At 34.4% G+C, this 18,902-nt stretch overlaps 1 protein-coding gene across 2 annotated transcripts in view; it reads left to right on the forward strand.

Annotated features, from left to right (window-relative positions):
* The window catches only part of LOC145256460 (acylphosphatase-1-like), a 417,812-nt gene extending 399,803 nt beyond the window's left edge, over window positions 1-18,009 (forward strand). For both annotated transcript variants that reach the window (XM_080115389.1, XM_080115390.1), the window contains 2 exons: window positions 7,939-8,048; window positions 17,399-18,009. In XM_080115389.1, coding sequence (XP_079971515.1) covers window positions 7,939-8,048; window positions 17,399-17,513 — 225 coding nt within the window. In that variant the 3' untranslated portion in view covers window positions 17,514-18,009. The remainder of the gene's footprint in view (window positions 1-7,938; window positions 8,049-17,398) is intronic.
* The last annotated feature ends 893 nt before the right edge of the window (window positions 18,010-18,902 follow it).

Consider the following 18,902-nt stretch of genomic DNA (forward strand, 5'->3'; position numbering starts at 1 on the left):
TTTTATCGCTTATAAATTTAGATTTGTTGTTGTTGTTATTGTTTTTTTTTTCAAGCGATAAATACGGTTAATATATATTGCAGGGTCAGAGGAAAAATAAAAGAAAAGAGTCTATATATTTATTATTATTATTATTATTATTATTATTATTATTATTATTATTATTATTATTATTATTATTATCATATTTTTAGCCGATGGATTCAATTATATTTACGTTAGTCTTAGTTTCTAGTATTTTTCCGTATTTCGACTGACCATATATGTATGCCGCTCCGTATATATATATATATATATATATATATATATATATATATATATATATATATATATATATATATATATATATATATATATACTAGCAAAAGTACCCGTCGTTGACTGGGTTCAAAAACAGCCTACAGAAAATGGACTCTGATTTATAAAAGTATGATAGGTTATGAAAAGGAAGGGTTGTAAAGAGATAACCTCGAATTTGGGGGCATCAAAAACAAAGCAAAATATGATGAAAGTAAAAATAAAATAGATAACCCCCATAATTTATTATACCATACCTGTTCACAATGAAACACTTATCACAATATTCTATGGATCTATATTAAAAAACCTTGTTAAACTTTGTGACATATTTCCATTCTATGGAGGTCAGGCGCGAACGAACACCACATAATTTTATTATACCATATTTCTTCAAACTGAAAAATAATTATCAAAGTATACTTACGCAGATAGATATGAAAAGTCTTTATTAAAGTTTGTGCCTATTTCCATTCTATAGAGGCCAGGCGCGAACATAGACCTCACAATTATATTATACCATCCCTATTTAAGTTAAAACATACTTATCAAAGTATTATTATGTACATCTATATCAAAAACACTTGTAAACGTTTTTTTTTTTTTTAATTTTTTAATTTTTTATTTCCATACTTTGTGGACCAGGCCCGTACGCAGACCCCACAATTTAAATGAATCATCATTATGTCAGATCAAACATACCCATTCCTGTGTCTCGATACATCTTCCATCATTATATGTGATCAGTTTTCTATAATAGTCAACCATATAGGAGCCTTTTCGTGACCAGACACACACACACAGAACAGATGTTCAGCTTTATATTATATATATATATATATATATATATATATATATATATATATATATATATATATATATGTGTGTGTGTGTGTGTGTGTATATATGTAAAATGAAATAAAAATTACAATTAAATTTACCAAAATGATCCAAGATGGTAAAATTAAAGTATATTATAAATATTATAGAATTAATATTTATAAAGTTATCTCAGCCAGATGTAAAAGCTCGATAAAACCAAATAGGAGATAGAGCTTAAAATTCAATTAACTTTCTTGAAATTATATACTTGGATTTTACCGTCCAGACTATCCATTCATGTGTAATCACCTTTTTCTTCATCATATTCCCTCTGCTTCACTGTTTTTGTTTTCAAGTAAGATCTTTGACTTACTTGTTGTTTCATCAAATACTTTTGCATGCAAAATCCGATCCTGCATTTTGCTAATTCCTACCCTCTGATGAGAAGGAAAGTATTTCTTCGAAACTCCGCGGATTAAGGACTATCCACTTATCTAGTGTTTCCTTTTCAGATTAAATATGTTTTTAACTCATTTCAAAGTGTTTTTAACATGTTTTATTAACTGTTTGCTCGTGTGTGTATATATATATATATATATATATATATATATTATGACAGCCCCTTTAAGAAATTCGTTTCTTATCGTTGAGCACTTTCCGTTGAATTAAAAAGTCGGTCAATTTAGCTCTTATGCGTAGATCATCGTATAACGATTTGATCACTGTCTGTCTGACGTAATGAACATTTAAATTAAAATGTTTAAAAAATTCAACGCTATTTCACACCGTTAATAGTAGCCGAATGGATACGGCCTCCGCTAATCGAGCCAGAGATGTCTTGTGTCGCGGGGTTCGAATCGTTCGACTGGTAGTAATCGTGACACCCTGCACTGAAGAATCCCGAAAGGATGAAACACTAGTGTCTGTAGGTATTTAATTATTATAGTAAAAAAATAATTATGACAGCCCCTTTAAGAAATTCGTTTCTTATCGTTGAGCACTTTCCGTTGAATTAAAAAGTCGGTCAATTTAGCTCTTATGCGTAGATCATCGTATAACGATTTGATCACTGTCTGTCTGACGTAATGAACATTTAAATTAAAATGTTTAAAAAATTCAACGCTATTTCACACGGTTAATAGTAGCCGAATGGATACGGCCTCCGCTAATCGAGCCAGAGATGTCTCGTGTCGCGGGGTTCGAATCGTTTGACTGGTAGTAATCGTGACACTCTGCACTGAAGAATCCCGAAAGGATGAAACACTAGTGTCTGTAGGTATTTAATTATTATAGTAAAAAAATAATTATGACAGCCCCTTTAAGAAATTCGTTTCTTATCGTTGAGCACTTTCCGTTGAATTAAAAAGTCGGTCAATTTAGCTCTTATGCGTAGATCATCGTATAACGATTTGATCACTGTCTGTCTGACGTAATGAACATTTAAATTAAAATGTTTAAAAAATTCAACGCTATTTCACACCGTTAATAGTAGCCGAATGGATACGGCCTCCGCTAATCGAGCCAGAGATGTCTCGTGTCGCGGGGTTCGAATCGTTCGACTGGTAGTAATCGTGACACCCTGCACTGAAGAATCCCGAAAGGATGAAACACTAGTGTCTGTAGGTATTTAATTATTATAGTAAAAAAAATAATTATATATATATATTTTAATTGCCATCCACATACAGTACTGTTTCGTTGTATCACAACTCATCAGTGCGGTTAGACAAACACCTTTCCCCAGCCGTGGATTGAACCTACAACCGTCGTATTGACAGTCGATGGCTCTCACAATTCGGCTACGAATCAGTGCCGTAAATATTTCTCATAGAGTGTGTATTAAATTCACACCCTCCCGTCACACAGCGCTCGAACCATCAGCTTGTTTACAAACAAATTAATAGTGGGCTTCGCTTAATCGCTTTTAAATACGTGTCGGGTGAAAATATATTTACAAAGTGCTCAACCCAAAGAGGGGGGCTTTTTTAATTGTCATCCACATACAGTACTGTTTCGTTGTATCACAACTCATCAGTGCGGCTAGACAAACACCTTTCCTCAACATATATATATATATATATATATATATATATATATATATATATATATATATATGTATGTTAGTGTGTGTGTATTTTTCCATATTTCGACTGACTATATATATATATATATATATATATATATATATATACATGTATGTGCATGTGTGTGTGTATGTGTGTGTGTGTTTATGTGGGTTGGGGCGAGAGCTGATAAAGCAATTTCCAATTGAATTTACTTGACGATTTGAGTCAAAGTAAAAGCAAAATGGAAAATATGAGCCGAGGAAAAAAAAAGATGTCCGCCAGAAAATTACTGAGGAAAATTGGCCTCCAAAAAACATCGGCTTGGAAAATACTTTTTCTCTTTATTTTTTTCTATATTTGGAGGAGGAGGGGGGGAGAGAAAAGCGAAATGTAAATGATTGCAAGAAAATTGCGACAGCAAAACCTATTCATCAAACAATCATTTTATTTTTCATTATTATTTTCTTTTCATATCGAACGATATAAGCTGTATTAATAAATTATCACAGTCATTTTCTCCCCCTTCCCTTTCTCTCTCCTCTCTCTTTCTTTCTCTCTTTATCTAGCTCTCAGTCTCTCTCTCTCTCTCTCTCTCTCTCTCTCTATATATATATATATATATATATATATATATATATATAAAAGTGAACGTGTCTGTGTGTCTTTCTGTCTGTGTGTCTGTGTACATTTTCCTTCGCAATAAATCTGTTAATTTTCAGTCTAAAGACTCGAAATTTGATACACAGGGTACTAACTCTTTATCTGTGCCTAAATCAAAACGTAGATTCCATGAACAAAGCTTCTTTCTTAGAACTGCACGCCTGTGGAACTCTGTTCTGTCAGCCTGCTTCCCACCTGACTACAACTTGGATGTCTTCAAGTCCAACGTTAACAAATTCCTAATGAACCGCCCCCTTAAGTAAACACTTCATCAAATCTCCACACTAACGTACTGTACATGCAATAACCCTTATCCCTGAGTGGCTTCCGGGCCTTGATAAGTGGTGACCACCGTGTAAAAAAAAATTAAAAAAAAAACTAAGATTTGGAAAAATTTGGGAGATCGGTTTTCGGCCAGAAATTTAAGGGGTCAAAGTTCAACGATTTGACCTTTGAGAACTCTACCAAACTCCTCCGACAATTTTGGGTCTAAACACTAGAAATTTTAGATATAGGTTCCTTGGACATGGATCTAACTTAATAACTCGGTTAGGCCCAAAACAATAAATTTTAAGCGTTCATAATAGGGAATCAAAGTTTAAAAAATTGACCCCCTTTTTGTTTGCTCAGCATACACCTCCAAACCCCCGGGCAACGCCGGGCTAAAATGCAAGTATATATATAAAAGTGAGATGTCTATATGTGTGTGTGTGTCTGTCTGTGTACATTTCCCTATAAATCACTCTGCCAATTTTCAGTCTACAAACTCGAAATTTGATATACAGGGTATTGCGATTTTTGGAAAATTTTCGCTCAAAGTTCAACGATTTGACCTTTGAGAACTCTATCGAACTTCTCCGCCAATTTTGGGTATAAACACTTGAAATTTTAGATACTCCTTGGGCATGGATCTAACGTAATAACTTAATTTGAGCCCAAAACAATAAATGTTAAGGGATCATAATAGGGGTCAAACTTTAAAAAATTGACCTTTACGGACTGTACAAATTACTCAGACAATTTCTGGTCTAAACATTTGAAATTTTACATAAAGGGTATTCAGAGATAGAGCAAGCTTTTTAATCGGTTTGGGTCGTAAATTTGAGCTACCAATATATAAATGTGCGTATGTATGTTTGCATGTCGCGTAAAACTTTTGACGGAGGCGATGAATTTACACAAGATCAGTTTCGTTTTGAAGCTCGACCCTTCAGACGACAAATACCGAAAAATTGGCTAAAAACATTGATTTCTTCACCCTCACCTGGGCAGTTTTCTACAGGGAGTGGTCGCTTTTTTCACCGTCAAGGCAGGATAGGCTGTTTTTAGCAGCTCCTGCCAAGATATGGCAACAGTATGACACTTCACAAAAAGAATTTAGAAATATATTAATAAAAAAAAACACCGGCATTTTACCGTCTCATATTGTAACCTGCGCCTCCCAATCATTGAAGCCCTACTCATTCGCATAAACAAACCGACCATTAAGCAGGCTCAATATTAGAGAGAATGCCCGCTTAAGTGCCTTTGATGATTGTAAACGATTTTCATCGACTTTTTCAATAGATTCACGAAACGCAATTTTTTTATTTCATCACTCGCCTGAAGACAACTCATGGAAGTTGAAAATGTTTGCAGCTATGGCACGTTTCTTTTTACACTCGAACAGAACCTTCAAACATTGGCCCGCCAAATCGAAAAAACGGATGGCAAGAAAAAACAAAACGGAACCATCCCTGCTGTTCAACAAAACATGTATAAGAGAAAAGATGCTGCTAATATATATATATATATATATATATATATATATATATATATATATATATATATATATATATATTATTTTGTTTACAGAAAGTTTTTGATGAGATAAAACATTGGTACCGTCGGTTTAAAACCCGATAATTAAGAACCGTTTTAGAAACCCATATCACGCTCTCTTCGGCCAATACTCATCTCTAGATACCGAGTAGGAGATGAGAATTGCCTGAAGAGATCTTGATATGGGTTTCTAAAACAGCCCCTAATTATCGGGTTTTAAACTGACGGTACCATTGTCTTATGTCATCTAAAACTTTCTGTAAACAAAATATAAATAATACGCTCTTATTTTCAGATTTTCCTTATATCTTAGCACTCTGCTGGATTTCTATTTCCCAAAAAAAGACTATATATATATATATATATATATATATATATATATATATATGTGTGTGTGTGTGTGTGTGTGTGTGTGTGTGTGTGTGTGTGTGTGTGTGTGTGTGTGTGCAAATTTAACTGTCTTGTCGTGGTTGATATTTTCTTTCACAGAGTCGCTAATTTTACCATTCCCGACCCCAACAAAGATCATTTATTTGTCTCCAAATAAATTTTTAAAAAATAATTTAAAAAAAAAATGGCGGTACCGTGACCAACTCACTTTGACTACAACTTTCTTATTAACAACTGTGTTTGTGAAATGATAATGTATACAACTACTCTTCCCCCCGAATTGTATTTGAAACAGAAAACAAAAAAAATATAATAATTTGCAGTCATTTCTACGTGGTTTTGACTTTTTTTTAGGTTTTAAATCCTTTGTTATCATCACTTTTATTTAGCCAAACACGCATAATTTTTCGACTACTTGAGTTTCCCCCATACCTAAATATCTATTACTCCCCCCCCACCACACATAAACACATCATGGTCCATAATTTTTGCGTTATACTTTTAGTCGACTGCCAACTGACAAGTTGTAGATTCATAAGAAAATTATCTCGGTGTTGCCCGGGATGGAACAGAAATTTTGTAATGAAAAAGTACTCGATATGACATAATAATAGAAGGAAACACATACAAGTATAAAATTGCTCGATAGGACATAATAATAGAAGGAAACACATACAAGTATAAAATTGCTCGATGTGACATAATAATAGAAGGAAACACATACAAGTATAAAATTGCTCGATATGACATAATAATAGAAGGAAACACATACAAGTATAAAATTGCTCGATATAACATAATAATAGAAGGAAACACATACAAGTATAAAATTGCTCGATATAACATAATAATAGAAGGAAACACATACAAGTATAAAATTGCTCGATATAACATAATAATAGAAGGAAACACATACAAGTATAAAATTACTCGATATGACATAATAATAGAAGGAAACACATACAAGTATAAAATTGCTCGATAAAACATAATAATAGAAGGAAACATACAAGCATAGCAGGTGAGTTCCAACGCAACCGGGGTAGTGCCGGGTCTCCCTGCTAGTTTTTAATTAAATTGTTCGCAATGCTTATTCGTAATAGGCAGATACGTGGCGATAGACAAATACCCAACTTATTATTACTTGGGATTTATAATTAGACCCTTGGTTTTCTTCCTCCGTTAAGAATCAATAGTCAATGGATAACTCCTATCACGGTTGCTGTGCATGTCAGTGTGAAGCAAGTGTTGCGCAATCACCAACCACACCTCTCCTGAATCGGTACTGCTTGGACCCAGTGACTAGGAGAGGTCCTAGATCACTAAACAACGCCGGACAAAAGCATCTGGTATTTCAAAATGGTCACCCATTTAATACTGGCCAAGCTCAACGTCGCTTAACAATGGCGGATCAACGTGATTATGCAGTAGCTTTTTTGTAGTCTTGTCATTTCTCACATGATTTTTGCATCTTTTTTGTTTTTCAGATCATTGACGAACACCGACTAACGAATAATAGTTTACCGAAATAACCTCCGTAGCATTTTTGTTCACCAAACAACTAACATTATCACCAAGAGAATCTGTTTTGAGAGCGTGAAGGCAATCACTAACTTGGTAACGACGGAGCTGATATTCCTAAATTGTCATTCACGATTCAAATGCGGGGAGGTAACGACGGAAGTGGGACCAACGTCATAAAAATCCGTTCAAAGGTGTTTAATCACGGCATAAAGCAGGGAAGATAATCACATCGGAATTGAGAGGGTATTTGATCGTATTTTGTAGTTTGCAAGTGAAATATATTTTTGTAACACCAGTACTATAGCTTTTCAAGCATACCTCTTATATAAACGTTTTTTTATTCTTTAATTTGTGACAGCACCTCCAAGAAATGGCTACGAACAACGGTTGTGTTGGTTGGGTACAGAACACCAAACGTGGCACTGTGATCGGACAACTGCAAGGATCAGCAGACAGCGTCAAAATTGTGTAAGACGATGATTTTTTTCTTATTTCTTTCAAGATAAATGTTATATATTGGGCTATTGTCAACGTTGTATCTATTCTGTTTGACTTTTTGATTTTTTTTTTTACTTTTTTTATTTTGGGGCTTCCTTGATTTTTTGATTTTTTTTACTTTTCGATTATTTTATTTTTTGATTTTTGAACTGTTTGATTTTTTTATTTATTTATTTTTTTTTTTTTAATTTTTTGTTTTTTTGATTTTTTGACTTTTTGATATTTTTTACTTTTTTGATTTTTTCTTTTTTATTTTTTTATTTTTTTATTTTTTTATTTTTTTACTTTTTTATTTTTTTATTTTTTTTTACATTTTTGATTTTTTTACTTTTTTTTATTTTTCGACTTTTTGATTTTTTTACTTTTTGGATTTTTGATTTTTTGATTTTTGAACTTTTTGAACGTTTTGACTTTTTGACTTTTTAGATTTTTTTACTTTTTTGATTTTTTTACTTTTTTGACGTTTTTGATATTTTTTACTTTTTAGTTTTCTGTCTTTTTAATTTTGGGATTTTTTAAAAAATTTTATTTTTTTACTTTTTTGATTTTCGATTTTTTTGTTTTTTTGAATTTTGTATTTTTTTACTTTTTTGATTTTTTTTTTTTTACTTTTTTGATTTTTCGACTTTGTGATTTTTTGACTTCTCAACTTTTTGACTTTTTGACTTTTTGACTGAGGCGATTTTTAGTTTTGTTCTTATCCATATTGAGTCTTTAAGGAAGTTATATTTTCTATTAAAATCAACGAACGTTGCCCTCGTTGGGGAATGTGACTATATATATATATATATATATATATATATATATATATATATATATATATATATATATATATATATATACTAGAAGATGTACTCGATATTGGCCGGGTATTAAAGTGACGTTAAATTCCTTAAAAAAAAATAAGCAGAAGGAAACTGAGACATGTGCGAATAATATAGTTCTGTCTAAGTAAAAAATATACTAGAGCTAAGATCGAAACGAAAATCTAAAGACAGTGAATCATGTATGATAACCATTCAGCCAGCGTGACACGGTCTTTAAAACCGACTTACACTTAACATAAGGAATCTGTAATGTGAACCATATACGAATGCAGAATCCGAGGACTCTCACATAACATTTTTTTTTTTTAATTTTGGCACGTGAGAAGTCCTTTTCTCCGGATGAAAATCTTTGAATTTTTTCCACATGTCTGAATAACCTATACCGTTATTCGTTGGTTATTGAAGATGTTGTGGTGGCAACCACTTATTTGCATATGCGAATAACATAGCACTATAAATGGCAAGCCTAGGTTGGCCTTGGTGTGTCTTACTCAAATGCCACCAGAAGTGACGCCGAAGAGCGTACATGTCCTCCCAACAAGACTCTCTGACTCGACACCGTCATTTGTACATATTGTAAATATACCTTTTCTTTAATACACTTATTATTGCGTTATCTTGTTGTTTGCGTCTTCATTGTATTTCCTTACTAATTATTGTTCAACCTTGCAACCACAACAGTTGGCGACGAGATATGAAGCGTCAAATATAACAGTTTGACGAAGAACTATTTAAAAAACAAAAAAAAGTACAACGCAAAGGTTGACCATTTTTTTTAAGGAATGCAAAGTGTTGACGAGCAAACGGATTTTACGCTAAAGAGAAGTTTCAACTCAAGTGAAAAAAAAAACTCTAACGGGGCAAAAGCGACAATTCACGCCGTTTTCTGGGAATCCGACTTGCAAACGAATGTAAAAGTGAATTTTTGTTTGTCGCTACACGACAAATCTTACTAAAGGACCAACTTGCAAACGAAAAGCGAACTTTGCTCTGTCGCAAAAACGACAGGTCAGACCCGTATTACGAAAAGCAAGGAAGTAAACTACGAAAAAAAGTTCACCAGTGGATTCTAATTACTGTTCTCCGTAAACAAAACAACAACTAATGGACTTTTTAATTAATGTTTTGGTTGACGTCGGTACTAAAAGGAAATACCACAGCTAAAACTAAAATTCAAGGAAAGGATTTTTTTCTTGAAGTTGTCACTGAATAACGGATAATACAGTAAAACGTCACGGAAAAAAAGGTAATCTCAATTTAAGAGGTATTGTAATTACTAAAATACTAGAGAAAAAAAACTCAAAGAACTAAATGTACTGCATACATTTATTCAATTGTGACTCGATTAAAAAAAAAAACCAAACTTTTATTTTGTGGAAAGAGTTACTTATTAGTAAGTGCCTAAAAACGGAAAGTCAATTCCATTTTCGTGATTCCAGATAAACCTGTTTTATTTTATTTTTTTTTTTTTTTGCAGCGTGACTCGCAAAAAGAATATATTATTGCAAGCAGCGATATTATTATTGAAAACAGGAGCTTACAGCAATTTGCTTTTTTGTTGTAACCCAAACCGGTGTATATTGTACATGGTACAATATTTTTTTTTAACTACACACTAAAAAAAAACAAACATGGAAGACTTATCAAAAATGTTCATACAATTTTTACAAGCACAGGCTGAGCGGGATGAACGCAGACAAGCTACACAAAACGAGCTTTTGCAAACACAAATACAGGCACAGGCTGACCGCGAGGAAAAGAGAGAGGACAGATTATTGAAATGGCAGCAGGAACAAGAAGAAAAGCAGAAAATGGCACAATTGAAGCAGATAAAACTGCAATTGGAACAGGAAGAAAGGCATAAGAAACTACAATTGGAATATGAAGAAAGACAAGAGGAACGTTTTGCTAAAACACTGGAACTACTAAAGAGTAATCGAGAAAATGTCGATAGTGTTAATTTCTCCCATACAACTATTTTTAATAGCATGGGCACATTTCATTATGTGCCTGAGGAAGAGAAGAATTTTGAAGCATACTACACAAGATACGAGGATGTTTTTCAACTGGACTGTAAAAATTGGCCAAATAGTCAGAAAGTGAGCCTCTTACTCAGAAAATTGGGTACATCAGAACACAGCAAATTCGTAGATTACATATTACCTAAAAAAAACTGCGGAATTAGAGTTCATGGAAGCTGTAAAATTACTAAAAGAATTATTTAATCCAAATATATCTCTTTTTCATAAAAGATGGCTGTGCATGAATCTAAGAAAGATGGACAACCAAGATTATTTGACATACGCATCAGTTGTCAATAAAAACTGCGATAATTTTAAGCTTGCAGAACTAACGGTAGAAGATTTTAAATGTCTAATCTTTGCTCAAGGGTTAGTTTCCACGAAAAATGCAAAAATACGCAGACGAGTGTTGTCTAAGCTGGAATCTGAGCAAGATTTAACCCTCCAGAAACTAGCAGAGGACTGTGAAAGGGCCATTACACTAAAAAAGGATTAAAAAAATAAAGAAGAATCCGGAGTGGCATATGTAAGAAAAGTTAGAAAACCATACGCACCAACCAAGAACTTTACAAAGAAAAGCAATGGAACGGGATATTCCAAAGATAATAACCATAAATATAGTACACAATATAACAAGCCTCTTCCTAGATATAACTGTAAGAGATGTGCAGAAAAGCATTGGGAATCAGATTGTCCTTATAAGAAGAAAAAATGCTACATTTATAAGAAGGTGGGACACAAAAGCGATTGCTGCAGATATAAAGATTACACCAGAAAGAGAGTACAGCAAACAAAATCAAATACAAAATTAGACAAAGATCGGCGAAAATACGTAAAAGTGGAAATATTTAAAACATCAATAAAGTTACAACTCGACTCCGGCTCCGATGTTTCTATAATAAACCTAAATACGTGGAAAACGTTCGGAAAACCGGCCATGATGAAAACTAGTAAAGCAGCCCGGACGGTAACTGGTGGTGGTATAAAATTTGAAGGAGAAGTTGTCCTCCCGATAAAATTGAAAGGGATTTCGAAGAAATTAAAAATATTCGTACTAAAAAATAGTGAAAATCTGTTTGGAATAGATTCAATTGAGAAATTCGGACTATGGGATAAGCCAATAAATACATTCTGTAAAAAATTAGAATGTTCTTCTCCAACAACAGTAAATATAAAAGACAGTTTAAAAGAATTATTTCCTGAGGCATTCACGACTAACTTAGGTCGCTGCAATAAATTCAAGGCCTCGTTTGAACTTAAAGAAAACGCCAGCCCAATTTTTAGAAAAAAGCGAAATGTTCCGTTCGCTGGGTTGGAAAAGACTGATAAAGAATTAAATAGATTGGAACAGACGGGAATTCTATCAAAAATAGAACACAGCGAGTTGGCAGCCCCCCCCCCGTATACGTAAAGAAAAAGAATGACGAAGTTAGAGTGTGCGCAGACTTTTCGACCGGGGTCAACTCCCTATTAAAAGATCACCATTACCCCCTACCAAGCCCAGAGGAAATATTCACGAAGTTGAATGGGGGTAATATCTTCTCCAAGATAGACTTGAGCGACGCGTATTTGCAAATACCGGTCGAGGAGAATTGCTCAAAAATACTATGCATCAATACGCATAAGGGATTATACAAATACAACCGATTGCCTTTTGGCATCAAAGTAGCGCCTGCCATCTTTCAGCAAGCGATGGACACCATGCTAAGTGGTATTGAGTGCGCATGCGCATACCTGGACGACATTGTTGTCAGGAGCAAATCCCTAGAAGAACATAAGGAACATTTGAAACAAGTATTTACTCGAATACAAGAATTCGGCTTTAAAGTAAAAGAAAGTAAATGTGACTTTTGTATGAGCGAGATTAAGTATCTTGGACACATAATAAACAAACATATATATATGGTAGACAATTCATACTTGAAACCGACCATAAACCGTTAGTCACGATCTATGGATCAAAAAAAGGATTGCCGGTATACACCGCAAATAGATTGCTGCGCTGTGGTACAATACTACTTAATTACGATTTCCAGCTACAACATCTAGCATCAAAAAAGATTTGCCATGCGTATGGACTGTCAAGACTGATACCACAGAAACACAATCTGGAAGAATCAGTCATTGCAGCAATTCGGACAAATGTTGAAGTAAAAAATATGGTAGCAAACATCATTAAGGAACTACCCGTAACTTTGTCGGACATTAAAAGGGAAGCCGAGAAAGACGAATATATAAAGGACATAAAAGAGAAAATTATAACGGACACAAAGGTGCAGGAAGTTTTCTCCATATGTGACGATGTGTTACTGTACAGCGAGAGAGTGGTAATACCCAAAACATTGCAGAATAGGATTTTAAGAGATTTCCACACAGGACATCCGGGGATAAATCGAATGAAGTCGTTAATGAGAAGCTACGTGTACTGGCGTAACATCGACACTGACATAGCGACAACAATTGATAAATGTAAAGGATGCCAGTTAGCGGCAAAATCTCCACCTATAGTACACAGACCTTGGCCGAAAACCGACCAACCATGGTCGAGAATCCACATGGACTTCGCTGGTCCAGTAGGTGAAAACTATTATTTAATTGTAGTGGATAGTTTCACAAAATGGCCGGAGGTAATGCGTTGCAGGAATCCAACAACGAACAACTCAATAGGGTTCCTACACGAGTTGTTTGCAAGATTCGGTGTACCAGACACACTGGTCACTGACAACGGAACGCAGTTCACATCCGCAGAGTTTAAGGAATTTTGCGACACGTTCCGAGTGAAGCACATCACGACTCCGCCGTATCATCCAAAGTCGAACGGCCTCGCGGAAAGGTTCGTGGACACGCTAAAACGAGCGTTAAAGAAATCCATTGGAACACCAACAGAAAAAGCTTTGCAACAATTCTTGCAAGTATATAGGATTACACCACATCCTAGTACACCATCAAACATATCACCAGCTGATCTAATGTTTGCCAGAAAGGTAAAATCAGCGTTTGACAAACTATTGCCAAGACAGGCAATTATCCGAAACACTACACACACGAGAAGAAAGAAATATAACTCGGGAGATCGAGTATATTTTAAGTGCTACAGAAATAACACATCTTACTGGGAATGTGGAGTAGTGGATAAACGCATTGGTGATTGTACATACATGATTAAAGGTCCACAGAATATACATAAAAGGCACCTAAATCAGATAAAAAAACGTCATATCCAAGATGATGATGATACGACAACAGTCGAAGAGGAGGACACCATAGATATCATATACGAATCTTTTAATTTGGAACCGCCTCAAAATGCACCTGAACCTCGAAGATCAGGTAGGAAAAGAAAAGTGAATGAACCATTAATGGTAAACCCAAAAAAAAAAAGATATTGAAATCTGTGTGACTTCAAATCTTGGGAGGGGGGTGTTGTGGTTGCAACCACTTATTTGCATATGCGAATAACATAACACTATAAATGGCAAGCCTAGGTTGGCCTTGGTGTGTCTTACTCAAATGCCACCAGAAGTGACGCCGAAGAGCGTACATGTCCTCCCACCGTCATTTGTACATATTGTAAATATACCTTTTCTTTAATACACTTATTATTGCGTTATCTTGTTGTTTGCGTCTTCATTGTATTTCCTTACTAATTATTGTTCAACCTTGCAACCACAACAGAAGAATAGTTTGATGACGATCAGGCGTCACCTGTCTATAATGGTAATCCTTACCGAGCGAGTTGTTTTGATTGCTTCTCGAATAAAGAGTTTGATGTATCGCTTTCTTTGTAGTTGTACAGACAGTAGGTTGCAGTTTCTTTCTGTCCGAGCAGTGCCCTTACTGGGCGATTGTCCTGACCATTGTATCCAAAGGTATCTTTGCTCAGTCCAACGAAATACGAAACCATAAAAAAATTATTTCTGTTTGTTTCCGTATTACATCAGTCACCTGCTTTCCATAACCTCGTGTTCCCCTGATCGGGGAGGGGGGGGCTAAGTGGGTTCTCGATCATGCCGAAGGGTCTTTCACAGACTAGCGGAGGGAAGGGACCATCTTACTTTTCCGTTGACATTAGTGCTGTTCCGCTAGCCGTGTTTTCTAAATAATAACATTATTATGTTCAGCACGGTCCTTAAACTGCACAAGTACCAAAAGAAATCATTTAAAAACAATTGTTTTCTATCAGTTGTTGCTTTATATTTTGTTCTTAAAATAAATATATCTATATCTACTATAATATAAAAGGAACTTTGTGTGTGTGTCTGTGTGTCTGTGTGTCTGTGAGTTTGTTCCTTATGGACTCGAAAACGGCGGAATCGATTTTTATGCAATTTCATACGAAGGTATTTTACGTGCCTGTAAGTGTTCTTAGATATGTTTTGTGTCGGAATGCCGCCGATAAGTATCGATAATCGGTCTCTCTCTCTCTCTTTCTCTCTCTCCCCCACCCCTATCTCTCTCTCTGTATGTGTATGAGAGTTTGTTCCCTGTGGACTCGAAAACGGCAGGCCGATTTTTATGAAATTTTGCGAAAGTACTGTATGAGCCTGGCAGTGTTCTTAGATAGATTATGTATTAAAATGTCTTCAGTAAGTATCGATAATCGATAATTGAAATAATCCGATGAAGAAAGGAACAAGCGATTTGGACAAAAGTTAACACCTTACACAACTTTACATGACAAGTGTATTTGAGAAGTTTTATTACCATATAAGGAGAAAGATCTGACATATAAAATCATGTTCTTTGATATGACAGAAACGCGTACGAAATGAATGTTTCTGTTTAAAGACAAATTTCACTATACTACTTGAAATTTTCATTTTAAACTTAAATTCAAGCCATTATCACCGCGCAACCAGTAAGGCTAAGCATATAGAATCAACAGTAGTTTCTTTGATATGACAAGGGCGCGATCGAACTGAATGTTTCTTTTAGTGCACAATTGAACCATGATAATTGGCAATAGAATTTTAAACTTTAATGCAAGCCATTATATGTAAAAAATAATTTTATGAACTCAACAGTAGGTTCTCTACAGTGTAATGTAGACTGCAATGTTTTGTGAACTTACTGCAAGAGGCATGTGAAGCTTCCTTCAGCTGCATTACGGTGATTCCCCAATTAGAGCAGGCAATCAATCGATTTGATTGAAAAATGGGCGAGTTCACCGATTTCGATGACAAATACAGAGTTAAAAGATAGATATGTGACTTACTTATCTATAAATATAAAAGCGAAAATGTATGTATGTATGTATGTATGTATGTGTGTTCGCTTTTTCTGTGTGTCTACAAAAGGCTTCTTTCAGAGAAGCGGTCGCTCGCTTAACACCTTTTTAAAACTTTTTATATCACATACAAATCGTAATATCTCACAGTTAACAACGAAGCTCGCCTGTCTATTTAATTTGGTCGATTTCGGGAAGATAAATATTCAATATTTGTCGCTCGCCGCATGTGGGTTAGTCTTTTTCCTATAACATCTTCGGGGCGGGGAGCGTTTAGCAGTAAATGAATACCATCCCGCAGTCAAAACATGACCTCATTTAAAACGGGCACTTGCTAAGTCCAAGTAATTAAATAAATTCAAACGTGTTTCCGTTAGCATCTCGCGGTGGGGCAATGGTTAACATCGCAAGTTTTTTTTTTTTTCACACTTTAATTTACAACTTTGCCTTAACGATTTGGGTTCGATCCTCATACTTACTTTTTTACCCCCCCCCAAACACCCGGGTAACGCCGGGTACCCCTCGCTCGTTTACTTATAAATTGCAGCTAATTAGAACAATTCGGAAATTTTCGTTTTTAAAATATAACTCAATCCAAGAAATAAGGAATATTTTGCATGTATATTCTATTATTAAGCTTTATGGAAGAACTAGCCTAGGTGCCCGGCGTGGCCCGGGTGTTTGGAGGTGCGTGTTGAGCAAAAAAAAATATATATATACAAGTGGTAGTAGGCAGGCAGGCTCGAACCTGTACCACGAAGAAGGAAAAGAACGTGAAAAGGAATAACGTGACGTCTTTGCCGTTGCGTCCATCGCCAAACCGGAAGTGGCAAATGTTTAAATTAAGGCTAGTCAGTCGAAAAGAGGGGATGACTTTCGAAAATGTCGGCGAAAAAAGCGACCCCTCCTTGTAGAAACGTTCCCAGTTCAGTGTGAAGGATTTAGTGTTTTTAGACATTTTTCGATATTTGTCGTCCGAAGGGTCGAGCTTCAAAACGATACCAATCTTGTGAAAATCCGTCGCATCTAGCGAAAGTTTTAGGCAGACATACAAACATGCATACATTTAAACAGACATGTGAGATTTATGTTATAGAAGAATGTTTCAATATACCGGCATTGATTGACTCAAATTAAGCAAATATTAAATAACAAACCATTGTTTAAAGTCAAATCGTTTTAATGTATCGCACTATAGCTGGTTTACATGTTCTCATTTGTATTTGTTTTCTTTGTTCTTTACAGGAAAGACTGGCTCAAGAAAACCGGAAGCCCGAAGTCTCGAATAGAACGGTGTGTTTTTAAAAATGAAATCGAAATAAAGAAATTGGAACATTCAGACTTTTTAGTCATAAAATGATTTTTAGCAAAAAGTCTAAATTCCAAGAAAAAAAAAGAAAAAAATACACGTTGGGAAGAGTGTGATTGAAAAATGGACGCAGAGAATGAAATGGAGAATAAAAGGAAAAAAAACGAGAGAAAGACAGGAAATGAGAGAGTGAGAGATAGTGTGATAGAGATAATAAGGATGAGAATGAGACCAATGGTTTAAGAAAATGCAAAAAAAAAAGTATCTTTTTTAATTGTTTTCAAATTTCCCCATTGTTTTTCTTTTTTTTTTTTACTGTTGTCTGTTTTTCATGTTATTTTATGTAAGGAAACATTCAAACGCCACATTGTAAAATACTTTTGGTATTTATTTTCCAAATGAAGTACGAAAAAATACCATTGGAACTTTTTTTTAATCCTCTTATTGTTAACTATTATGTACCAGTATTTTGGTCATATGTTACTTTTATGGTCTATATTTATAATTATGTAAATGCACACACACGCACACGCGCATGCTCAACCCTACAATACATAGAATATATATATATATATATATATATATATATATATATATATATATATATATGTATGTATGTATACAATATATTAGAAAATGTCAGGAATCTATCCATAAGTCAGCACATAATGACACACACAGAGACAGACACACACACATTCACACATTCACACACACACACACACACACACACACACATATATATATATATGTATATATATATATATATATATTCTTTTTCTACTCAAAAACTTTTTTCATTCAATATATGTAACTTTCGAGAAATATCCATTCGTTTCTGAAGAGTTGTTTAGTGATCTTCCGCTATGCAAAGTGACACGTGTAAGGGAAATATAATGAAAATTTAGGCGTCTCACATAAAAATATAATTAAAAATTTATGAGTGTGAATTGTTACTATATTTTTGCTTTTGGAATGATAATATATATATATATATATATATATATATATATTGTGTGTGTGTGTGTGTACTATTATATGAAAGGGAAAGCAACTTTGTCCGTGTGTATGTGTGTCCGTTTACGTGTGTGAGTTCTTTCCCTATTGACTTTTAAACAGCTGAGCCGATTTTTTAAAATAAAATTCACACAAATGTGAACTTTATGTGTCGGAATGCCTTCGATAAGTATAGATAATCGAAAAAATCCGATAAAAGAAGGAACATGCGATTTTGTTTAACGTTAATGCCTTATGCAAGTGCATTTGAGAAGTTTTATTGCCGCACAAGCAGAAAGGCCGACATATATAAAAACAGCAGTAGGCTCTTTGATATGACAGGAGTAGGTTCAAAATAACTGTGCTTGTTTATAGCATAATTTAACCATGATACTTGACTTCTTTTTTAATTTGAGCTTAAATTCAAGCCATTATCAGCGCAGA

This window comes from Euprymna scolopes, chromosome 32 (assembly GCF_053919585.1).
Source record: "Euprymna scolopes isolate OS-2025 chromosome 32, ASM5391958v1, whole genome shotgun sequence".
NCBI classification, from domain to species: domain Eukaryota; kingdom Metazoa; phylum Mollusca; class Cephalopoda; order Sepiida; family Sepiolidae; genus Euprymna; species Euprymna scolopes.